The following is a 26,545-nucleotide window of genomic DNA, read 5'->3' on the forward strand; positions in this document are numbered from 1 at the left end:
TGCCATTTCAAAGCACAAAACTTTGAAGATGGATTCCCTCCATCTAGCTAAAAGTCTGTTTGCAATGCAATACTGAAAAAAAGATTATATGTGATGCCTTTGTATCGCAAAAATGTCTTAATCTATTAGGTAAATATAAAATCCAAAACATCTACCCTCCTGTGATTAATCAACTTCTAAAAAAGTAATACAGCAAACGCATACAGCAAAAAATATCTTCAAATATATTTTAAACATATTTCCCGACAATACAAAAAAAAAAAAAAAAAAAAGATATATATATATATATATATATATATATATATATATATATATATATATATATATATATTTCAAAATATATTTTCAACCAATATATTTTTGCATATGCTTGAAAATGTATTTTAATAAATATAAATATAATTGTTTATTCATTTTTATATAGATTTTGTCCTCTGCATATTTCAAAAATAAATTCACATATCATATTTGAAGAAAAAATAATTTGTTGTCAACAACGTGCAACACATTTAACACAATTGAATAAAAAGAGCATATTACAATGTTCTTAAAAATGTACTACTTATTAAAAAAACATCATTAAATTATTCTGAATCTAGTTTGCATCATATCCACATTTGAATTTAGCCTAAATCTAAAGGCTACTTTGAGACTAGAAATGTATTTTCTTACCTCTGAAATACATATTAAATATATTTTGGTACGTGATGGTTGAAAATAAATATATTTTCTTTTTCCAAAATATATTTAATTGAGCTCCGCTGATTACAATTTATATTTAACATATATTTAAGTAATTGTGGCCATGTAAATGTATTATTATGTGTCATTTTTAGATTTTAGAGAAGTCAAGTAAAATGTGTACCTAACCTGAAGCAACAATCGAACTTCACAGGATTTGCATGGCTGATGGGATACCTGGAAGACCAGGTATACTGAACACGCTTTCCGTCTATATACCCTGTGATTGACACTTTTACAGTTCTCCCTGTGTTTTGTGTACTGCAAGGCCTACTCCTTCAGGTTATGTAACCAAATCAATCATTCATCCCTGTCAAAAAGCTATTTTTCTCTGAAGCATCTCACACATTCCTCCAAAACCCTCAGTGCCCTCTGTACAACAGTTCTGTTTTGGTTTAACCTGCTCTAATCTCTCCCAATAGGTTTCACAAGGTCAAATGCATGTTTGAATAAGACATCTGTGGTTACTTCAAGTGAATGTTTCAGCTGCCTCAGATATTGCTCATACCAGAAATGCAGGTAAACAGTGTAGGTGTGCACATGTGGTTATGGGTGGCAGGGTGGATGGATGGTTTTAAGGCAAACAGACAAACGGAAAGACAGACAAGCAAAGCGAGAGAACCCTTAGGCGCTTGATGAACAAATCCACGTGTCACACCCATATTCAAGGCTGTGTAATGGTAAGCAGAAGATGAATTCTTCAAACGAAAAAGGAGTTAAACTGTCTGCCTTGTAAAGAAACAAAGGGAGTGGCACTCATTGCTTTGAGTAAATAAGTAGAAATACTCAAGAATTGAATTGCAGAAGTCCTAAAAACCTTCTTGGATGTGCTGTAACCAAAACAATAGACAAAACGTTTGAGCCGAGAAACAACTAGAACAGTGTGCATGTGTTCCAGTGTTCTCTTGTTGGTGTAGGAGTTCTGTCTCCCCAATGCAATAAAAACTTCTGGATCACAAACAAGCGAAGAATGTCAAGGAACAAAACAGTCATGCTTTTCTGCAGAGCCACAAAACCACGTGAGGGGGAAAAAAAAGACATGAAATGGCCAAAGCTATGCATATCTGAGAGATTAGTCACTGTAAGCTAAAAGAGAGGACCTATTTGGCGAGTTACCCGATGATGCTGGAGAAGTCCTGAAAAATGATATCTTAATAGTTTATTACTAGGATATGTGGGAACGGGTGTTTCCTGGTGAGTGGTTCATAGGTGTGTCTGCCTGTGTGAACTAGAGTGAGTAACAGCAGTCAGTGTGGTGTGTCAGGGTGAGCCATCCCGTATGATTACACTGCACACAGCGCTGTACCGAGAAGCGAAGGAAGGGAAAAGAACAAGGAGGGACACAGAGGATGCATTTATTGGGTGTGTCCTGGAATCAACTTTATTTGAAGTTTAAAGAAAACAGCACAGAGCAAAGTGATCTCAAATGTGTGCTCTTGCTTGTGTTTTTGCTTGTAAATCAGAGAGAGCAGCTAGTTTTACTGCAGGGAGTACACATATGATACTCTCTAATATAAAGGCTGAAAGCTTTCATTGATGCTCCCCACAGTCGCACAATGGCCGCAAATAGTCCTGTCCAGCCAAACAACAAAAGTTGTGTTGTTATAAGTTTTTTTCACAACTTCTCAGTTAACGGGTACACAAATGTTATAATTACTCTGGAAAACATTGTTTGAATATACAGTGAATTTTATAGTTAAAGAAAGGGGGATTTAACATTTTTATTTTATGACATACATTTTTATTTAAAGAATATGTATTTTAAATATGCTTAATTAAAAAAATTTTTTTTAAATATCTGTATTTTTTTTATAAATTATACATATTTTAAATATGTTAATAAATGTCTGCAATTAATCAAATTAAAAGTCATCAATTTTCTTCAAATCTAATTTAAACATTGATATTTCTATAAATTGCTGATATTTTACGTTTTAATATAAGCAACTGATTTAAATTAATGTTAAAAAATGTATTTTACATAACTTGCATTTTAAATTAATCATAGATATTTACAATATGTTTTTTAATACATGAAATGTATTTAATTATAAAATAATATTTTATATAATTATCTACATTAATTTGAATTCATTACATTTTCTTTAAATGTCTGAATTTTTCATTAATTACAGCTATTTAAAATTTACATTTTTAAAAGATCTATTTTTAAATTTCAAATTAATTGCAGCTATTTCTAAACAATGAAAAACATTTTAAACACTTAAAAATAAATTATTATTTTTCTATATTTAATAAAAAAATGCATCCATCATCATACTTATTTATATAATGGAAACTGAATTCCCACTTATTGGAGCCAGGTGTTTTAACCCTGCTGAGGCATAACAGACTTGTTGGTTATTGTATCTAGCGAACACCACAAAACAAAGGCAAGGTTTTGAGTTTTCAATAGGCCCATCCTGTTCTTTACGAGAGGGCATGGTGCACAGCGAGGGCTTGGGCTACCTGTGTATGTAGGTTACTTTAATTGCTGAAGACAGCAATTATTATTATTACAGTTTGCACATCTGGTTTCCTCCCTCAGTACGGAGGATGGGAGCTTTTATGCATGAGTACAGAGGCCACTATATTAATGTGATAAGGCCAAATGGTCAGTAATGTTTTGTTTTAGTTTTCACGCAATACTATACTAAAATACTTTTTTTTTTTGCCTCATTCCCCCTTCAAATTGTTTTGATCACTGCGGTCTCCATAGCCACATTTTTTATGTTTTGATTCTCTTTTAGATTCAGTAATGTTCTGGTGCAGATGCAGGGGAGGAACATCATGAGATACAGACTGAAGTGTGGTTTCCCCTGCAGGTCGTGAGTCATAAACACGAGGGAGGGACAAACTGAAAGGACTATTCTGGGATGGCTGCCATGGCAACATAATAAGCAAGGGGGGAAGGTTAGAGTAGTGATGTTTCCATGGCGTTCCCCGGTGTGTATATAAATATGGCATGTCAAAATATTTGAAAAGTAGTAACATTGCGTTGCTGCGCAGTCAGCAGTGTCATAATGTGATGTAAGCACAGATGAAAAGGTTTGAAACGTTTTTTTTTTTTTTTTAATTGTGCCTCTGTCATGCTTTAACAGTGGTTTGTATTTACATGTAGCTTGTTCTGCATCACACATTCAAACCTCGTCCAAAAATATACAGATTAGAGTAAGTTAACGTGCTTCAGAGCTGCTCCAGCTAGAATTTGTTCATATATCTATTGATCTAGTGTTGAATTTCCTTAACGACAAATAGATGCTCTTACAAACAGTATACAATATTATGAGATCTAAGGCTGTGTAAGACTAAACTTTTAACAACATGCATTTCTTTTTCACACAGTGAGACATTCATTCACACATGCTTTTGTTCGTTTAATATAACGAGTGCTGTAATTACCGACAGGCACAAATTATCCACATTGTTTCGCCCCATGGCAGCACTGTTTATGTTAACTTCACTGTGATTTTAACTTCACTGTAGCATTTTGTCTCGTTTTTAGATGCAATAGGCAATCTATGATCATTTCACGTTCAACAAGTGTTTAGACAGTGAGGTCTTCAACGGGCGAGCTTCAAACCTCATGCACAAGTAAATACAGGAATGACAATCAGGCTTTTACCATGGGGAGACACACACACACACATCCAGCCACCCCAACATTTTTGCATTTATGATAGACTTTGACACTTTGAAAGTTTGTAGCTTAATTCACTCTATTTTAAATAGTTTGACCTCTGCAGTTCAATTGAAACTATCCAGTCGTCTCATACCATTGAAGTGGATGTTACATAATCAGTCTATATTGTAATAAATATTTGAGAAATTATTGTTTCGATTCTGATTTTCTGATCTGATTTTATTAGTCTATGATAGTCTATATACCTAAAAAGAGCAAATGTGAGAAGCAGATGAACACAAACAGTCAAAACTTCCATTGAATAACAAGATGCTTTCATTGCTATTGTATGAAATAATCTGTAATGCAAAAAAAAAACAAAAAACATTTCCATTATTTCTCGTCTCATGCTTTTAAACACTAATGTCTTGATTGAGACACGGCCTACAATGTGGATTTATTGTGTATAAAATAATTTATAAAATAATTATATAAAATAATTGTACTAAAGTGTCAGTATAGAAATCGACTTGAATATAGTGCATATATGCATATAAAAAATACTCTGCTGTGATTTACATTTTTTCCTGAAATAAAAAGACAAACCCAGAAGGAAAATAACAGTTCTGGCTTCAGCCTTCCACATCAAACACAAACGATGAAAGAAGAGTGTTTTGCGGGACATTTCTGAGCACTGTAGTGGAGCTCTGGATGAAACCAGTGTCTATGCTCCACCTCCCCCAATGGTAGCCTGAGCCTGCAGAGTTATGTATGGGGTCTCATGTCCAAAAATGCAGGGGCTGTCTGTTTTCGCTCGCTCTTCTGAATTCTGTACTGCCTCGCATGAAAATCATCCGGTTACTTTCTAAAGCCAAACACGCTGAGAGGCATTGGTTGACTTCTGAAAGGGATGTTAGAAGTTCAGATCCTCAAATGCTGTACTGATGAACCTTCGAGGTGGTTCCCGAGGTGGCATGCACATTCCTCTCTTTGGCACTCTGACCTTTAACCCCTGCACTGGAATGCCAAGAATTCCTTCATGCACGTCTGCAAAGGGAAAAACAAATATTCAGGCCATGATTAAAACTCCTGCACAATATGTCTGCACAGTTTCCCTGAGAAACCTCATATGATGCAATTTTGCATCGAATCAAATCATGAATATAGTTGGTGAAGACGTCTATGTTGAGTTCTGGTGAGCCTGGTGGCGTGATTATTTTTTCCTGGCAGAAGAGCATGGTGACTGACTCCAGGGGGAAATTTCTGTATCAGCACAATGTTGCCATTTTCAATGATACGCTTCCACAGCCTGGTTTCTGTTCTTATGTTCCTCATCTCAGATTGAGGTTTCATTACTGACTCATTGTTGCCAAGGCACTACTTTTGTATATAAGTTATGCATCAATGTTTTTGAGTTGCCATTGCGATCTGCTGAATATTTTCAAAAACTCCCCAAATACTGGCTGAATGTTTCTCGAAGCGGTCTGCTTTCTTAAGCCTCACTCTTTGGGGATGTGTGAAACAGATTCCTAACAGAGGCATACCAGGCTCGTTCTTCTCAACTCAATGTACAATACAGACCTCGGGTGCCTCGGTCTCATGTACTCTGTGTAGCCTAATAAAATCAGATCGGAAGGAGTCGTGAGATGGGAGCTACAGGAAGAGCCGGGACGAGAAAGTGAGGAAGTGCTGGGGAACTTCAGCACGTATTGTTCTTGAATCAGGTTTAGTTTGACCCTTCTACTTTCCAGGTCTCTCAAGCAATACAAAGGAACAAGAGGTTTTCTAGCAAACATTCCTGTTCCATACTCTCACGTTCCAGTGGGTTTCCGAATGTGGATCATATTTTCACTCACTTAAGTCTTAATGGATTGAAAAGCCAGAATTAAAGGATTACTAGGGCTTTTTACAACGAGTTTCTTTGGTGATCATATTGCAAAAGAATATCCTTTTTATATTTAACATTCTAGTCAGCAAGGACACATTAAATTGATCAAATGTGACATGAAAAACATTTGTATTGATACAAAAGATTTCTATTTCCGAACAATCAGAACAGTCTCATTTAACGCTTAATCAAACATGAACAAAGTATAAATTAATAAAATAATTTGTATTTATTTAACTTTGTTAACATTAGTTTATAAAAATAGAATTGTTCATGTTAGCTCAGGTTCATAATTTTTATTTTATTTTACCAGGATATTTCTTAAGATATAAAATCTTCTTCCAGTGATTCATGGTCAAAACTAAAGCACAAATATTTCCACATTAATAATAATAAAACATTTAACAAAAAACTAAATACAGCACATAAAAAATAGCTCACTGTGAAAAATCTTACCCAACACTCAGATTACTTTAAACAAAATATTTAAAAAAAATGAAATACAACTTTATTAAATATAATTTTAGATTTTTAGAATGTATTTTGTAACGTATTTAAAAAAAAAACAGTGCACGTTAACTACTGTAATATAGTTAACTATGAAACCTTAGCGTTTCACTAATGAAACTCGCTTTTTTTTGTCTTGTTTTACCCATATTTTAAATCAATTGCATTGTGTAATAGGGCCAACACAAATGTTCGTAAAAAAAAAAAATGGAAAATTGATACTACATATGCACCTTAAAACAAAAATAAACGCATTCAGTCCTTTTATAAAAACTTATTTTATCTGAGAAAATATGGGTGGAATCCATATCTGTACTCGTCAAAGTGATTTCACTCATGCAAGTGAATCAGCGATCAGTATGTGACGACGTCCTGCTAACACACTCACAGTGGTAAAGATGAAGGGAGGGCAGCTCATTCAGCCTGTGTGTGCTCACCATTGAGCAACTGATGCACTCGTGAGGAATTTTATCAGTGGAACTCCTTAGCACTACAGTGATTACATCTTCTGTACTCAAAGTAGACTGACTTTCGGAATTATTTACTTAACAGCAATCAGTCACTTGTAGTTTTGATTATGTTGCTTCCCTGTGTGTTTAATGTATTTACAGCCATTTTCAGGCCATGTTATTTACTTCCCACACGGATCAAGGTTGTATTCCTTTCTTTTTTTCAAATATGAAATACGGAGGATTGACAACCAGATACAGGCACATTAAATCGTTGAAATACTTGAAGCAAAACAAAAGGATAAATTACTAGTTACACCTGTGGCCAAGGTGTGACTCTTTTCCCCCCTTGAAGTTTACACGGTCTTTCCTCAGGTGTGTCAAGAAACATGAGAACCCAGTATACTCCTATGCCAACAGAAGTGTGTGCTTGAACAATAGTAAATGTGTAAATTCTCATCCTGTCACAAGAAAAACTGCAATACAGAACAAATACACTTGTTTGAACAGCTTATGCTCCCATTCATTTTCTTTAGAGCAATTTCAAAACTTAAAGCCGAGCCTATGGCAACAGATGCTTGCATTTTATTTTATATATATATATATATATATATATATATATATATATATATATATATATATATATATATACACACACACATGTATATATATGGTAGTCAGACTTCATACATACCGAAGACTTTAAGATTTATGTAATGATTGGATTGCTGTAGAACTTATTTAGCAGATACTTTTATGTAAAGGAATTTTCAGTAAATTCATGCATATTTTCACATCACATGTAAATATTATATATTTATGCATTTCCTGGGAATAGGATAAATTACCTTGACAATATTGCATTTCATATTATTAAATTTAAGAAATGGCTGGACATTTAACATGAATATTGTTTTTTTTAAATGCATTGAGCTATGACTTTTTTTTATAAACAAACTCACAATTTTGAAATGGAAATAAACATGCTAAGTGTTTTGCATGAAGATTATTAAGAGAAAAGTTAAAACTTTGCCACAATTAAAAAAAAAAAATGCCCATCCGAAGTTTAAATTATCCTCAAATCTTCCACAGGATTCCATAACTCCACATCGGGTGTTAAAACTATTTTCATGGGATATGTGAGCTTGGGCGCCCTCTAGTGGATTTTTTTACCCCCAAATTCAAAAGTCAGGGGAGAGCATCAGAATTTATGCTTTCTCAAATCGGAGCTCCCAAGAGAGTCATGCACTGTGGAAAAATACTTCCCAGGAACATTAAAACCAGCACTACCAAATTAAAAAGCAAATTTTATAAATTCACCTTTGTTCACAGCTAGCAAAGTTGATCAAAAACTATTATAACTGCTTTTGAAGTGTGACATGCTTTAGCATAACAAACGAGATTTGCCAGAAAAACTCACAACGGAATTGTCTCTTAACACGCTTCACAAAGTAATGAACACAAACTGGGATCGTGGAAAAAAAAAATTTATTTTCTCAACTTAAAGTCTTTCACCACAGCTCAAAGCCTTGTACATGGGATTCGCAAACAATTTTCATGTCCATTGATTCTTCTGATAAATACTGTGCGCCTGATGTTCTCACTTGAAAATCTTGCCTTGGTTGAAAGATTTGCCTACATGCTTGAAATCACCCTCCCACGCAAAGTACTCCTTCACCATGGTCTTGCACTCCTCACTGTCCACATCCAGCTTACGCCAAGTGTACGACTCGTAGTCGATCTGCCAATCCTCACTCAGCTGAGGAGAGAGAAGAAAAACAAAACTGCTCAACATCTGTACTTGAAACAATGCCGGTAAAAGTTATGCTTGAAACTTTTAATTTTGTTTGTAGTGGCATGATATTAACTGCAAACAAACCTGATTTGTACTGTTAACTTCTCAATCAAAACAAGCCAACCATCAAAATATATTACAGTTCACCAATTTCCAAAAAAAAAAATAATAATAATCATTTTGCATAAGAGTAAACAACTAGTTTTGCTTCAACATCTATATTTCACATTAGACATCAAGGGTGGTGTGTGGCAACCAAACAGTACCAACGTTAATCTCAACACTAATACATAATGGTAAAAGTGAATGTATATAGTATTATAAATTGCAATTCTGAAACTGAACCCTTTATATTTTTGCATTAATGTTCATGGTCTGAGGATGACAACACATCAAAAAAGACTCTGATATGCATCGGTCTACTTTGGCAAGCTTCTACCAAAGAAACTGATTGAAATCAGCATCAACCAAAGATACAGGAAATGTTTTCCACATCAGAGAACATATGCACGTGACGTGCTGGTTATTATGTACAAACACTAGAATATATGAAACAATCAAGACTTTCAGCTTGTTTACTTGTGAAACCCAGCTGCATTTGCCATAACTTTCAGTTTGTTCAGTACAGCTGTGTTGAGGTGCAAAGACTATTTTTATTGGTCACATTTGGCCAAGACTCAAAGCAGCTAATGTTCCTTTTACTCAGTGCTTTGTCCAAATACAAGGCCCTGGAGTTAAGATTTCACCAAGAGCCTTGGAATAAAAGCTTCAAATCTGGCTGGCAGTTTTTAAAATGTTATCTATTCAACGTAATGCATTCTTTTTAAAAACTCTGCCAATCACATTACATGCATTAGCTGTACTGTACATAACATGGGGAATTTGAGTTTGCCTGCCTTTAACTAAAGAAAAAACTATATGACAGGTTTAAATTATGAATCACGTTTCTTTTGATGCTAACATTCAGTTAATTCAGAAAAAAACAAATCACTTCCAGAACTGTCAAAATTTGTGAAAAAAAAAAGCTGAGGTGTCTCAAAGAGAGGAAGCTTTGGTTTTTACCAACAGTATCGAATGTTAGTTTAAAATTAAATGACAGTAATGGTCACTATAGTAAACTAATGGCACTTATATTTGGGAAACACTACACAATTTGGCATCTGTGATGATCACAATCCCTTATATTTCATATCTATTTTACATAAGGTCCCTAAGTCTATCTAGAAACATACATTGACATGAAACAGGGGTTATGTGCACATGTAAATCACTCACAGTAAATGCAAGCTCCTGTCCTCTGAAGACCCAGATACCAGAGATGCAGCTGTCATTGTTCGCGCCAAAGAGGATGACACTAGCGAACGCGTTTTTACGCAGTTTGTCGAGTCGTTGGAACATTCCTGAGGAAAAGAGCAAGAGTGTACTTGAACATACAATGGAAAAACTATGAAGTGCTTACTACACACTTGCACAAGCTGAAATGGAAAGTAAACCTAAAACAAGTAAAACACAGCTGGCATTTTGTTTAGAGAGAGATGCATAAATTCCATGTGACCCCACTGTACCTGTGATAAGATTACAGCTCATGAAGGACATGGTCAGCTCTTCAGGGAAGCGGTACTCGGCATACCAGATCGAGAAGCCCTCACGATCAAAGTGATCCCAGAAGTAAGGCAATGCTACAGTCAGTGTGTCCTCGTTGGAGTATTTCCTCTTGAACTCATCCATGACAAAAGAACTAGTGACAAGAGGACAAAGGCAGACTCATTAGAGCACGAACAAACTCTCAAAAAGTAGCTATTTCTATAGTGAAGGTGCATCAAGTACCTTTTTGGAAGGTGAGCAAATGGGTCCTTGGCTTTCGGCTCAGAAGCCAGTACAGCCTCGCATTCGTCCATCTCCTCCTCGGCAGGAGCAGCTTTCTTTTCCTCCTTTTTCTTCTCTTTTTTCTCCTGCTGCGGTTGTTGTTGCTGCTGCTTTCCTCCTTCCTTACCAGCCTTCTCCTTCTTAGCAGGAGCATCCTTCTTCGGCTGCATCTCAGCAAACTTCTTAGCTAGAGAAATTTCCATTTTAAATTTTAAAAGTACACTTATACTCACACTCAATACTGAAAAGTTATTAAACGCCAAGAACTGCTCCGCTATTATTTATGCTTCTAGGAGCATCATTATGACATGAGCATCATTATGTAAGTTTATATCTTCTCTGAAGACTAATAAAAAATAAATAAAAAAACCACTTCAACTTCAAATAATGCTAAGAGATTGTGTTTATTGTCAGTTTAGTACATTCAACAATATCCTTGTGTTATTTTGGAAGTAGAAGTGTGATGTGCTTCAGGTTACTATTGCCTGATGTTCTATTGGCTTCAATATCAAATAATTGTGTGTGGTCTTCTACTTCTTGAAAGTTTGACATGATTATAAAAATCTTTTAGTGTGGGCCAGCCTTATAGGCCTGTCACGATAACAAATTTTGCTGGATGATTGTCCAAGAAATTAAATCGCAATAAACGATAATAGTAATTCTAAGACCAGTTTCAACTAATATAATAAATGGCATAACACATGTACACCTTTTCAAAGATCAATAAACTTTTATTTTATGGCTGTTTCAGAGCAAGAAATACCAAATGTTGATTTTGTGTGGCTTAAAATTTATTAATTGTATGTTATGTGTATATGCCAGTTAGGGATGCTCATATTGACCGTTTAGCTGGAGCTAACCGAAAGTAAACATTTTGACCGATGAAGGGGACGTTCACATCTCACGTCTTTTTTTGTGCTCAAGTTCGTTATTTCAAATGTGGTATGCGCGCTTGCTGGAAGAGACGCGCTCTTGTTTTCCAGGCGCGTCCGAACAGGATTTAGTTAAAAACATCTCTGCTTTTCAGATTGATGCAAGCGCACCAGCTCATCTGAATATAACCGACTCAATCGGTTTCCTTCGGGGTGAAATTCCCAGGTGTTTTTGAAAAATGGGGTGCACCCAAACACTGCAGAGCACGTGTGTGTGTGTGTGTGTGTGCACGTGCGTGAACTCACTGGGCGCGTTGACACATGCAACCACATGCCTACAGACATTTAGCTGAGCAAGCCAAATGAAGCAAGCAAAAAGTAGGCCCAATTCGACAAAAAAGGGCAACGAAATTGCTTGCAAAATATGTGACGCAGTATTAAAATAAAGTACAATAGTTGTGTGAGTACAATGCTGTATCAATTGAGATTCATCCACAAGCAAATGCAAGGTGCTTCCCAAACCTGGTCACTCTAGCGAGACGTTCTCTCTCTTTATTCCCGGGACATCTGTGCCATTGGAGAGGGTGTTTTCTACCGCGGGCTGACCACAGGCTGTGCTCCGGACTAACCCCACTCCACATCATGACATGCTACATTATTTATATAAAAATATTGAGCTAATTTTTTATCGCGCGATTGATTTACCGACAGGCCTATATTATATATTTTTTTATTTTATTTTTTATTTCTACACATCTCTGAAATCTGCCCAGCACTGTCTCACTCATCGAACACACCCAATTTAACTTGTCAGCTCATGTTTTAGCACTTCTGTCAGTGAATATGTAGCCTGCAAAATACTAAAATAAATAAACATACAGTTAAACAAAAAAATTAACCGAAATAAAGTTAAATACACCCTGTCTAACAGACACGAGTGGTGTGAAGCGACAAAATATTCAATCAGTGATACTACACTGGATGCGGCACGAAACATGACAAATCCCCGACAGAAAACTGCCTCGTCCTATTAATGAGGTACTGACACAGACATCAAATGTCATGTAGACACTAGACACAGACAAAACCTGTGGTGAAGCTGCGGTGTTGCATCCGAGGTGACACGTTTCACTGTTCAGCCGCCAAACAAGTGGTGCATTACCATGAAGGTCCATCGCTCAACACAAAATTAATTTACTGAATGCAAACCTGCCAATCTAAATGAAATGCTGTGTATGCCGTTTGAGGTAATTTGTGAATTAACAGACTTTCGAAATTAAAAATTGCAGCTATTACTGTTATTACACTTGTATACAAAACTTTGTATCATTCTTGCTATAGTGTGTGTGACCTCACGAGCACTACCGCAGTCACAGCCCCAATACTAATAAATAATCATTTAATAACTAACAGTTTTTTGTAAATGGGAAAACACTATGTCTGGCTAAATATTGTAAATGTATTCCAAGTTGCTTTAATATGTACATTTATATACATCCTTTTAAAGGGTTTGTCCATATTTTACCAAACCTAACAGGATGACCTATAAACTATGAATTTAGGAAACATCTTTGGTTGTGCTTGATGACACTGTGCTGAGAACCCTGAAATCAGCCTGATTTTCTACACATCAATCCAAGTTCAAGCTGAAGTGCAAAGACATCATAGCAAGAAGATTTGAGAAACATACCATCAAACTGAGCCATTTTCTCACAGAGCTTGACCTCGCCCAAAACAGCCTTAAACTGAGGCTGGTTGACACAGGTCAGAAACCAGCGAGAGACATTGGGGTACGGCTGGCGGAAAGCAGGCTCAAGAACCTAGAAGGAGAAAGACAATATAACGTCAGCAAACATGAAACATACAGATCACACATTCAACTGAAGACCAAGAAATATTTGAACAAAACACCAAACTACAAATTTCAAAGTCAAATATAATAATTATGCAACCTTTTACTCACTTGAAGTTATGTAGGAACTATTCATTAAATACCGTTCATCTTATGAACACGGTTTAAGATATTTTAGATTTAGTCAGAGAGCTTTCTGTCCCTCCATTGAAAACGTATGCACGTTATACTGTTCATTAGGGGTGTAACGATACGCGTATTCGTATTGAACCGTTCGGTACGACGCTTTCGGTTCGGTACGCGGTACGCATTATGTATACCGAACGGTTCGTTGGAGTAATTAATTATATTTGAAAAAAAAAAAAGAGAGAGAGAAAGAAATATAATGATATGCGTTCAACAAGGTAGCCCAATAACCCAAACAACGTAACAGGCAACGCCCCTGACACTCCTGAAGAAGAAAAAAACACCATCTTATATGTTTATGTTAGGCTACTCAGCAGGCGCAAGATCTTAGGTGCAAACACCAGATCTTATATTTCTGGTCTGTTAAATGCATTAGACATTTTGCAACGAGCCTTCAGCGCGTGCTGAGTGAGCGAGCGCCTTAGGGGCCGTTCACATATCGTGCCTAAAAACGCATGGAAAACGCTAAGCGCGTCTTTCTCCTGAGGCGTCTGTCTTTGCTAAGCAACAATGATGTGCTCTCTCCATGAGACGCGAAAATTTCAGCGAAGGATAAATGGATTTGCAGCTCTAAAAATCGCTTGCAGTAGCTCTGCTACTGAATTTATTTCAAAATTGCAATCCATATACAACTATGATCAGCTGTTCCTTCATCTTGGCTGAGCTCTCAACGTTGTTACGGGAAAGGATGAAGCTGATTGGTTGGTTCTTGTCACATGACCCGCGGTGCGCTTGCGGCATTCTGAAAAGTTGAGATGTTTTTACATTTTGCTGTATCTAAAACGTATCGAACCGAACCGAACCGAACCGTGACATCAGTGTATCGTATCGAACCGAACCGTGAATTTTGTGAACCGTTACACCCCTACTGTTCATGTCCAGAAAGGTAAGAAAAACATCTTAAAAGTAGTCCATGTGACATCAGAGGGTCAGTTAGAATTTGTTGAAACATCGAAAATACATTTTAGTCCAAAAACAACGACTTTATGCAGCATTGTCTTCTCTTATGGGTCTGTTGTGAGTGCGTTCATGATGCTGCTGACATGTTTTCTGGTGCACCCAATAACGAAGATAACACATCAGCAGCATCACTGCAAATGAACTGAGCTCTTACAGGTTTGGAACAACATGAGGTTGAGTCATTAATGTCATAATTTTCATTTTTGGGTGAACCAACCATTTAACTATATGAGACTGAATCTCATTTGTTCACACATATCGAGCTTAACTGATGTGTGCGTTGATTCATGCTTGCATGTGAACCACTCAATTCATATAGATTTGTTTTACAATATCTTCATGCATTTTTCAAAGCTACAGTAAGCTAAGCGGTAGATGCGTAGACTGTACACGAAGAGCCAGAAATCATTTTATTAAAAATCTTAATTTGTGTTCTGAACTAAAATCTTGCGGGTTTGGAAGGATAAGAGTAAATGATTTTCATTTTTAGGTGTGTTGCTGTGGTTCAAGTGGTAGAGCATTGCGTTAGCAGCGCAAGGTTGTGGGTTCGATTCCCAGGGAACACATGTTAGGAAAAAACTGTTAGCCTGAATGTGCTGTATGTCGCTTTGGATAAAAGCATCTGCTAAATGCATAAATATAATATTAGGTCTAATATACCTTTTGATAATAACAACAGCAAAGCACCCTTCAAAAGGCGTTCTCTTTTAGAATTGAATTTAATATCCCTTTATATTAGGGCTAGATGAGGGCAAAAGTAATCAAAGAGTTAAAAATTAGTGTTAAACATTTTATACTGAAAGTGAAAAAGCAATGATTTTGGATGAACCGCTATGGACCTGTTTTACTGTGTGACTACAGCTCAGAAGGCACCCTGCAGACTCACCTGTTTGTAGAGCCAGAGCAAAGAGCAGACAACAGTGATGTCAGCCAGACTGACTCGCTCCCCAACCAGGAAAGTGCGAGTGTTTAAGTGCTGATTGAGGACGGCGAGGACGCGTTTCACCTCTTCCTTAGCCTGTTCTGTGGCCTACAAACAAGACAGAGTGCAGACTTACAAACAAACAAAAAAAAGAAGCAAAAACATTCAATTCCTGACAGATGAAACCATTACACTAATATATTCAAAGCTAACCTGTTTGTTGAACTGCATGATACCCAAGGTGGGGAACACCCAGGCACTAGCTGGAGGGATGATCTCAGAGTCAGCGAAACTGACCCACTGCAGCACCTGAGCACTGGCCTGGGGCGTGCTGCCACGAAGGGCATCATTGCTCACTGTCAGCAGGAAACCACGGCATTAATGGGATGTATTAAAACAGTGCATTTTTCAAAGCATCATAACAGGTCATATATGAGCCCATTTACACTTGGCCACTCATCTGCACATGGTTTAAATCTCTGCATATCATCTGTACAGCAGTTCTTGTAGCATCGCTACACAGCATCTGTGAAGTAGTTTAATAAATTGTGTATATTTCATTATTTGTATTTATTTTATATAATTTTCGTATATTACTTTTTATTTTCCTCTTTTCTTTTTTTGCACAGTCTAAAAAGAGTAGAGATGTTCTGATACCTGGGCTCAGGGTATCGGCCGATACGGAGTACTGATCCGATACCTGGGTGTGTATCTGTATATACAGCTGTATGTACTACTAGCCCTGTGTAAATTGCTAGAATCATTTAATGGTGTGCTTCAGACTGATCCCTTAATAAAACATGAACAAATACATGTTGAACTACTGTATTTATTACAGTATTTTTATTATCTGACATGAATCAGTCAGTAATATTTGTTTTCTTAAGTGAAAAAGAACTTCAAATGCAGCCAAAAATCTAACACCGCAAACTAAAAGGTCTTTTAGTTTTACAATACAACTGAATAAAAGACTTCAACAAATAAGTCTAGGAATATAAAAAAAATATATATGTATTAATCAGATAATCTCTTTACAACAAAAGTCAAAAACAAGCAACCGTCTAGGCATAATTATTATTATTAATAGAGACGTATCATTACTACATAGAGACATAGCTAAATCTACTGTAGGCTACAACAGTAGCTTAATATATTGTAAATTTACTCACGTTAAACCGAACATTTATTTTGATGGGTTGCCATGAAGATCTTTGAGTGTCTGTTTATGATATGACAGTTTTCTCACATGAAATGGTAAATTCTCATGAAGTGACGGTTCATGCATTCCTGTCCTCATATTGTGACACACGGCAGAGACTACAAAACAGCGAGCTCACACACGTGCACCGTACCGAAAACGGTGCGGTACGAACACACGTACCGTTACACCCCTAGTAAACATAACTTGTACGTGACATAAAATCTTGAATATAATTTAATGCATATTGTGATTGCCTTTTATCATAACATTTTCATTAGACGTTGAGTAAATTGAATTACTGCTATACCAAGTGTAAATGGAAACATTTTAATCCAAATCGAAGGAAATGCATGAAGTGGCTCAGCATAAACAAGCCCTATAAAGCATACTTACAGTAGTGAGCAATGGCATTGCTCTCAAACAGACAGAAGCCGTCATCACCCTGGTAAGCAGGAACCTAACGGGACATGGACAACATTAATTCATTCTTCATCAAGAACACATGTGCAAAACAGAAGACAGGAGAATACAAACCTTGCCCAAGGGAAAATTGCTGAGGAAAGCAGGGGATCGGTTCGTCTGGCCGAAGGTGAAGGCAGGGGACGCGCTCGCAATCTTCAGACGAGCCCCGCTGTACTGAGCAGCGATCTGAGCCTTGAAGGCCCTCCAGTTTTCTGGGTATGTGTAGAGAGTCTGCAGAAACACAAGGTTTTAGATCACACTGCTGAAACTGATGCTGCACAGAAGCATCACCTTCATTAGGAGCATTACACAGCACTATTACACAGCACTTCCCCTGAAGAGGAAACAGCTGACAGTCAACCCCCTGCAATAAATACCTTCACACACTGTAAACAACGTTTGCATGCACAAATAGGGCAGAAATGAAACTTAAAATTTATTACTGAACCATCAGATGCTGTTAAGTTTTTGACATCAACACGGAGTTTCAGAACGGGATGTCAATAGTTAAAAAAAATCTTGATGACAACACGGTTAATGCTTCTCGAGCTCACTATGCTTTTATGCTAGCTCACACTGTTGCTGCTAACATATGCGCTTCGAGTTCATTAATTTAATATGAAACCACAAATATCCTGCCAGCCTTCTAGATGAAAGGCGTGCACGGATAAACAAAGAGAAACGTGGCACAATGGAGCGCTTACTATCGGTCATAACTCTGCCGAGGGTGATATTTACAACCGAAATAATCCTCGCGCCAGCTTTAAAACAGGCTGTCGGATAATGCGGTATGACGACAGTGCGCACAGATATAAGGATTGGCATGATTCTGGGGTGATTGTGGATGGAGATGTGCTGTGATAAGGCGTCTAAGGGTTTTCTCCCATCTTACTCACCCCCGCCGCCATCTTCAGCACGAGAGAAAGGAGGATCCAGTCGCGCGGTGCTGACGTATAGGCCAGTCATTACGCAGAAATAATACGTCACAAGAGGGTGAAAGTGAGAGCTGGACGTGCTTTTTCTAAATAGTTGACGGTATTGAAATATGTACTTCCTCTTGTAATGATAAAATATAATTTGATCATTTTTCATTCAAAACATAAAATCTCCACTAGAGGAAAATTCCTTGGGGAATGCAAAAAATTCTGGCCTTGTCAAATCCGTACTAATTTTGTATTTTTGAACAACGTTATAGAGGTACATTTACCCATTAACCCTTAAACAACATACAGAACTAACAAATATTGCTACTTACTGTGCAGTCACATAATTGCTGTTAATAGTGTTAGTCGTCTGGCTGACTATTTCTTGTTTTCATTTTTCTGAAAATTCCTGTCATATGCACATAAACCGATAATCACTGAAAAGCTAAATATCATAGAAACTTAATTTTCTGTAAAGTTGCTTTGCAGTGATTTATATCGTAAAAAGTGCTATACAAATAAACTTGAATTGAACATTTCAAAATATGTAACAAAATTGACCCCATGTAAAGTAGGCAGATCTTTCTAAATTCATGAAAATACAATACTTGCATTTTCTTTGATGCACAAAAGAAATATTTGTCTCATGTGATTTATATTTGTGATTCGTCTTCTAGATTTTGGTCTGATGTTAGTGTCTTTTTATTTGTCCAAGGAAATGTTAATTACATGCTCTCTATATGTCATTTGCACTTGATGACTGAGCAAAATGACTGAGTATATCGTTAACTTTTACATTTTGAGATGAAAATATTACACAAATAAACAAAAAAACTAATAGTCTCTAATGTCAAATTAATAATACAAATAATGATAAACTGTTAGATTTCATGGATTGATTTTTTATTAGATTTTTTCTTTTATAGTTCCCACAAAGTAATCCTAGATTTGGTCCTAAGGAAAAATGAAGGAAATTTAAATTATTGCTTAATTGTTTATATGTATGTTTATTTATTACTACTTAAATTTTTTTTTTTTTTTTTTTGAAAGTTTTGTGCTTTTTATTGGTAAATAATGTTAAAGATATTTATTTTACATTTCTTTATCAGTACTATCCTGTTAAATCCTTTATTGTGTCAAAAATTCAAATGAATGTACATTCTGTGACTCACAACCAACATCTTTTTTGGCATTGAGATCATGCAAGAAAACTTTGCCATGACATTTGCCAGTTTATCGTATTCTTCATAATGACTTTGGTGTTTACTTTAGATGATTTGTTTGGATTTTTCACTTTAGAGAAGCAATATGAAAATTTTTACTTTCTTTGCAACCTCATTATTTTGCTGATAAAATATTTCATGCAAGATTATTAAAGTTACCCCACATTTTTCTCTTCCAAGAAGATATTAAGATCTTTATTAAATAATTGTCTACCTCCTGTAAAAGTTTTTGTTTTATGTTAAAAATTGTATATAGGCAAGGATTATACACTCAAAAAAATGTACTTTCACCTTTGCTAATTTTACTTAATCCGTTCATGTTATGATTACTTAAAAAAAAATATTTAACAATGTGAACTTGATTTAATCTAGTTCATTCAACAAAAAAGTGTGTATTGTCAGCTTTACTTAAAAATTATTTGTTCAGCCAACATAACATTTTTGAGTAAAGGTAACATATTAGTGAAACCAACACAGACTTGCATCTCATTGGCTGAGGATTTCTGCAGTGTATTATGGGTAATTGTTATTCTGTCACCCTCTTGGAGAAGTGTAGCACCATTAGATAGGTAGATGAGTAATACAATTTATAGCAAGTAAGTTGTTCTAATAAGTTTTAGAATGAAACAAACAAAGAAACAAACGGGTTGAAATGTTGCTTTGTAATTTAAATAAGTTTGTGATATACTTGATAAGCTGTAGTTATAGAAAGGTTTGAATGAAAAGTAATATTAATCAGCTGCTCATGATCCTAATGCAAGGGGGGTGGCATTCCTAAAATGGCATTATTCAAATGTTATGTCATCACTATTTAACATTTTCAGGTACAATTAACTCATTTGTTGTTTGTTGACTCTATTAAGGTTTGTCAAGTTTACTTAAACTTATTTTGCAAAAAATGAACTTAATTATTAAAAACATTGTCCAAAACATTGCAGATTAGTTGGGCTCACACTATTAAATTAAGCTTTGCCCAACCATAGTAAATAAGTTGAATCAACCTTAATAAATTAAGTTGACCCAACGTAAGTACATTAAATTGAAGTAACAGAGTTGCATAATGCTGAAATAAAGCAAATTAATCATGTGGAAATCCTTTCCATGATTTTTTTATGTTCGTTCAAAGAGTTATTTTTTTGAGTGTATGTGGGGGGTGGGGTGTCACTATTTTGTTCAATAAAATGTTGAAATTTAGGGGGGAAATATAAAACGTGTCATTTTATCAGCTGTTTGGACTCTCATTCTGACGGCACCCATTCACTGCAATATCCATCCACTCGTAAGTAAATGATTTATTGCTCATATGAAGAAACAAACTGTCTACATCAAATTTACATCTTGAAAGGCCTGATGGTGAGTACGTTTTCTTCAAATATTATTGTTTTTGGATGAACTATTCCTTTAAATGTTCCAGTAGGCAGTGAGCTTCTGTGTGACTGGCATGAAAGGAAGCTTCAATTACAAACATTTCGCTTCCAAAGCTGTTGGCAAAAATCTGCAATGCTCACTGTGAACTATCTATTAAGCCTTTCTTACAAAAAAAGATCTCAGAACAAGCGATAACAAAAACAAGAAAACCAAACAAAGACATGTAGCACATTTTTAGAGAGTGTTGTATTACAAAAGAAAGATATTCAAGTACACACTGGCTGGCATTTCCAAAAATAGCTTAAAAATGACCTTATGTAATAAAGTGATGAATGATTACTTTGGTCTTCTAATAACACGCTTGTGAACTGGTTTTGCTCACAGGGTCTTTCAGAAGAGCCCAACTGAAGATACTGACTCTTTTCTCTGCTGCATCTCTTTAAATCAAACAGTTGAAAGTCTTTCATCACACAGAGCCACTGCTGAACTACAGTTTGTTACAATGTGACTTTATGCTGTTTCACAATTCAACTGTTACCATGGAAAAACTATGGATATACTAACATGGGCATAAAAATGACAATAAAACAAGAGAAAGAAAAAAGGCATTACAGTATATAATTACAGTATATACAAACTATTTAGCATCACCACAGCATTTCATACTTCCCATATTCTTGGTATAAGAATCAGCTCACAAGACCTAGAAGAATAAGAATAAAACTCTTAGAGAATAGTTGGACGGCACAAAGAAATTAGACAAAGAATAAATAAGTTACTGAAATGAATCAGGTTTTATATATTTTTGTTATTTCAATAATTACATGAAAAATGGTTAGAATAAAAATTAATGTCAAAGCTATGGCAGATGTTTGATTTTATTACTCGAAATACATACCCAGGTAGTCATCCATGAGAGATCCAATGGCAAACTAATAAAAAAGAAACAAATTGAATATTTAAAAGCCTTAAAAATATATATTTGTATACAAATATAAATATTTAGCATATTCAATTAAAAAAAAGATGATGGGGATTTACAATATCATTTTTATCCACTCGAGTTCCCACAATCTTCAGTCGAATTTCATCATCTTGTTGGATCACAATGTCCTGTTGAAGAAAGCGAAATGAAACATTCTGTTTATTTCTGCATATGAGGATTTGCAAAGAATTCCCTTCAATAAAACAATTCCTAAAGTGATTTATTGGGTCTTACCTCATCGACTGTCTTATAGCATGGAGGATTTGAGTTTGGGTCGAACTCCATCTCGGAGGGGATAGACTAGATATTACAGAAACACAGATAAACGACAGCTACAAGTGTCAATGACTATGATTTACACATTTATATACAGTATATATATATTAAACTTAAATGTAAAATTTATGCATTTAGCAGACGCTTTTATCCAAAGCGACTTACAGTGCATTCAGGCTATCAATTTTTACATATCATGTGTTCCTGGGGGAATCGAACCCCCAACCTTGGGCTTGATAGCGCAGTGCTCTACCAATTGAGCTACAGGAACACACATGTATATATATATATATATATATATATATATATATATATATATATATATATATATATATATATATATATATATATATATATATACACACACACACACACACACACACACACACACATATTCACAGAGAACCTACATGACGAGAAATGAAACAAGACATGGGGCCAATTTCTGTAAAGAGTCCAACCTGGGGGGAAAAAAAAGAGAGAAAAACATTATATATAGGTCTGAAAAATGATATAAATTATCAATCATTGAGCAAGTAATTTATTCATAAGGGCTCTTGAATGTTGTGATGTGTCTCCTTGAACTTAAAATGAAAATAACAGCACTAACAGAAGATAAAAAAGCCCGTACTTTGTTAACCTGTGTGACAACAGCATCCACAACTTCTCCCTTAAAGGGACGAAACACGATGGCTTTGTATTTGACGGGATACAACACAAAACCTCTGCCAGGCTGGATAACACCGGCCCCAATATTATCGATTGTGGTCACTGCAATAACAAAGCCATACCTGTGAAACAAAAGACAGACGTTAGAGATAAACATTTCATAATATTCAGTGAAAAACTGAATCTCGATCTTTCTGTAGGACTTACTTCCCAGTACATGTTCCCTCCACCTCGGTGAACAGCTTCTGTTTGACTGTGTTCAGAAGATTCGGTCCAAAGTATCGTGGATGGAGGAGAATCTCATGCTCCAAAGAGATCTATGGTGATGGGTTATTATTGAGAAAACAACAACAAATACAGGGACACTCATAACTTTTATAACCTAGAAATCATCCTCCATTAGCAATTAAATTGACAGTTCTGTGCTTTTTATAAAATGAGACAAATAAGCATAATATACATCAATCTAAAATGAAAATATTTGACTGTTAGCTAACGTTAGCTGTATCATATCCAGAGAACAAACAGCATCGATGAATAACGTTACACGAGCCGAATGTATGAAATACTTATTAATGATCTACATTTTACACGTAAAACCGAGAGAGTTACGAACTTACGTGATAAAACATCTCTTAAGAGTTTTGGTCTTCCAAAAGTATTGATTTTAAATTAAAAAATCAGCAAGTGTTGGTTTTTCCTTGTTCATGAACCGCCACTCAAAACCGCGAAAGCAGCTACAAGAGTATTTCCGGGAGACTTTTCAAATTAAAAGTCATGCAATATCCTAGAACATATTTTCCACAATATAGTTCGCATAAAAAATGTCCAACCTCCGAGTCAAGCAGACATTTCTTGAGCTATTTATTTTATAAAATAACTATTTATTATTATTCTTTTTTTTTTTTTGTTAAATATTTATTTTGGCTATTAAAAATTTAAAAACACATTTTAAAACCCCCGAATTATGTGATTTTGTAGCAATAAATATTATTCAAATAAGATTATTTAATTGTCATGCTATATAAAGGGTTCAAAAGGATGTTCGGATATTTCCTGCGTGTTACAGCTTTAATGAATATTCAAATCTATCAGGCCATGCGTTTTATTTAATTCTACATTGCACCATTGTATATATGTTTACACTACAAGAGGGTTCACATTACATGGGGCACAAATTAATATTATGGTTTTGTTAATTAACAAAAGTTAGACACACACATTACTAGATATTTTACACTTATGATGTGTAAAATTATTATTTTTTTAGGAGTTTAATGTGTTTACATTTAGATACTATTCATGCTAGGTTAGCTTTATGTGTCATTTATTTTTGGTTGCATATTTGTTAGGTCTCACAGAAAAACAATGTATGTATTTATATGTATTTATATATTTTTTTTAAATATATATATATTTAATTTTATCTTTTTATTTTTTTTTGCACGATAGTACTACTAAAAAAGATAACTGGAATATTCAGTAGCCAACATTTTACAAAACATATTGACTTTTGCTGCCTATAGAATATATATATATTTTTTTATTAAACATTATAATCATTCTAATATAATCTTGTGATAACTGAATTCCACAAGTGAGCAGTAATTGTGTTGTTCTCACTAGATTTTTACTCAATCAATTGCAAAACTTACGCAAAATACAAGACAAGATATGACCACAAGAGGTCACTGCAATTCCGAAGTTACGCAATGCGCGGCCTTTGTAGGATCTTTGAAGCTACTCAGGACAAGCATTTTAGTGTCTGCTTTTAATATGAATGCTTGCTTTAAAGACACGGAGCGCAGTTACAATGCTGTTGAACCCAAAGGTGTCAAAATAAATTATCCATAAGTTTGAGTTAATTCTCTCCTAGTCCGAAAATTATGCCAAGCAACTAATTTCTGGCTTTTCATGTTCTTCATTTTGCCATGTCAGGCTATATAATCCTTATGAAATTAAGAAATACTAATGTTTGACTTCTTTGGAGTAGGTTTGCTAAGAACAAAACTGAAAAGACTGATATTATGAAAACTAAATAAAAAAACAAGCATATAATTTTTTATAAAGTATAGTATTATAATACATAATAGTAATTATTACTTTAATAAATACATCGAGTCATTGTAATACCTTACTTAATATACCAGCAATGAAATATGTGATGTGAGAAATATAGGTCCCTTGTACTAAATGTTAAGTAACAAATAAAGCTTAAACGGAAACCCAGGAAAAGGTGTCTGAAACCTTCCAGTTGTGATGCTGTTTAGCTTTAACAGCACGTTTTAAAAGCTTCTTTTCACAAGCAAATAAAAGCAAATGCAGTGGAGTGCTAGGTCAGATAGCTGAGGACTAAAGCCATGCATGCTGATGAGCATGGGCAGATGTCCACAAATATCTGAGCATGCTAGAAGGGGTTTGCATCACGCATATAGGCCAAATCAAAGATGGTCCTTGGGGACTTCTTCATTTTGTCCATGCCACATTCTCGCAGGGAGCTGGCACTCATCGCATTAACCTTGAAATTATAAAAGGGTTACAGATGTCCTCACAGTCACAAGTTCATGGCCTTCATGCTGTGGATACGGTGCTTTCGTTTAATCAAAGCCTTTATAGTCCCTCCTTCTATTTCTGTGGAATTGTGCCATTCCTATAGATCAACTCATATAGCAATTCATCAGTTTCAAATTGATGCTTTGAAGTGCAAATCCAAACATACTGCACAATAAATATTGGATGGATACAAAGTCATTCTGGCCAAGCTCTTTGAAAGAGTACTTAAATATCACATATTAGTGGTATATAAAAGCACAAAGCCATGCTGAAAAACTAAATCAGAAAGACGTCTGCATAGGATGGGACATTGCACCTGTTTTCCATGAAGCTGTATTGACCGAGTATCCATTATCATTCCAGTGCAAATGAATATAACAACTGTGTTGTGAATTGTAGCATTAGAAATGCTATTTTCTGTAGTTCGCTTAAAGTAACAGCAAAATGCTGCAGTGCTGGCAGTCTCTCCATTGACATTTAAGGTATTTTTGGCTATTAAATGTACTTTGGCATATTGTATATTTTTTATATTTATATCACTTGTATTTCATCACTTTCTGCAAAACAAGTTCATTCTGCTTTTGAAAGAACCAAATAGCAACATGTGGATAAATAACAAATGAACAAATAAAATATATTGCTATCAAATACACATAAGTAAACTCTGTTGTTTCTCAAAGGAAACAAAATAAGAACTAAATAAATAATTGTATGAAATATGTAAAATTGCAACTTTTCTACATACATAATTATTTCTGAAGCAAATACATATGCATAAACAATAAATTAATAAAATGCATTATGTTAATGTATTATAATTAATTAATTAATTTAATCACTTTCTGCAACGCACAAGTCTGCTTTTAAAGGAAACCAGATAAATAAATTAATAAACACATACATGAAATATATTACTTTATGAAAATTATAATTTTTAAATTGTAATTATTACTTTTATAAATACGTCACACATTTTAAATGCAGTAAATTCGGCTTTCAAAGAAAACAAATGCATAAATAAATATAGAAGATATATTATTATTATGAATTAATTTAATCTTTTTCTGCAACACAGAAATTCCGCATTCAAAGGAAACAAATATATAATGCATAACTCCCACATAAATGTTTTCTTTTCCTTTTTCTGTGCTCTCAGAAAGCCCTGTTCCTGAGCTTCAGCGCACTACTCTCCTTCCCCCTCTCCCCCTGCTCTCACCAAAGGTAG

At 35.1% G+C, this 26,545-nt stretch overlaps 2 protein-coding genes across 2 annotated transcripts; both read right to left on the reverse strand.

The window, feature by feature from the left end:
- Positions 1-8,678: 8,678 nt before the first annotated feature.
- On the reverse strand, positions 8,679-18,340 carry LOC128027316 (elongation factor 1-gamma). Its single transcript, XM_052614842.1, has 10 exons — positions 18,220-18,340; positions 17,396-17,554; positions 17,255-17,318; positions 15,874-16,016; positions 15,625-15,768; positions 13,431-13,560; positions 10,830-11,055; positions 10,568-10,740; positions 10,278-10,402; positions 8,679-8,966 (listed from the first exon to the last, which is right to left on the reverse strand). The coding sequence occupies exons 1-10, from the start codon at positions 18,229-18,231 to the stop codon at positions 8,808-8,810; spliced, it is 1,335 nt and encodes a 444-aa protein (XP_052470802.1). The 5' UTR covers positions 18,232-18,340; the 3' UTR covers positions 8,679-8,807.
- A 2,724-nt stretch (positions 18,341-21,064) lies between these two features.
- Positions 21,065-23,542, reverse strand: LOC128026966 (DNA-directed RNA polymerase II subunit RPB7). The gene is made up of 8 exons (XM_052614268.1): positions 23,388-23,542; positions 22,975-23,084; positions 22,730-22,889; positions 22,509-22,559; positions 22,057-22,122; positions 21,879-21,950; positions 21,736-21,769; positions 21,065-21,540 (listed from the first exon to the last, which is right to left on the reverse strand). Exons 1-8 carry the CDS (start codon positions 23,397-23,399, stop codon positions 21,527-21,529), a joined length of 519 nt encoding a protein of 172 aa, XP_052470228.1. The 5' UTR covers positions 23,400-23,542; the 3' UTR covers positions 21,065-21,526.
- Between the last annotated feature and the right edge of the window lie 3,003 nt (positions 23,543-26,545).

This window comes from Carassius gibelio, chromosome A14 (genome assembly GCF_023724105.1).
Source record: "Carassius gibelio isolate Cgi1373 ecotype wild population from Czech Republic chromosome A14, carGib1.2-hapl.c, whole genome shotgun sequence".
NCBI lineage: Eukaryota > Metazoa > Chordata > Actinopteri > Cypriniformes > Cyprinidae > Carassius > Carassius gibelio.

Excerpts from the sequence above, each read along its gene's own strand:
- LOC128027316 (XM_052614842.1), bottom strand. Across the intron at positions 15,769-15,873 it reads TCATGCAGTTCAACAAACAG|GCCACAGAACAGGCTAAGGA; the intron begins GTTAGCTTTGAA and ends TCTTGTTTGTAG. Across the intron at positions 11,056-13,430 it reads GAAAATGGCTCAGTTTGATG|CTAAGAAGTTTGCTGAGATG; the intron begins GTATGTTTCTCA and ends AAATTTCTCTAG.
- LOC128026966 (XM_052614268.1), bottom strand. Across the intron at positions 22,890-22,974 it reads GAGGGAACATGTACTGGGAA|GTATGGCTTTGTTATTGCAG; the intron begins GTAAGTCCTACA and ends TTTGTTTCACAG. Across the intron at positions 22,123-22,508 it reads CTTGTTTCATTTCTCGTCAT|TCTATCCCCTCCGAGATGGA; the intron begins GTAGGTTCTCTG and ends TGTAATATCTAG.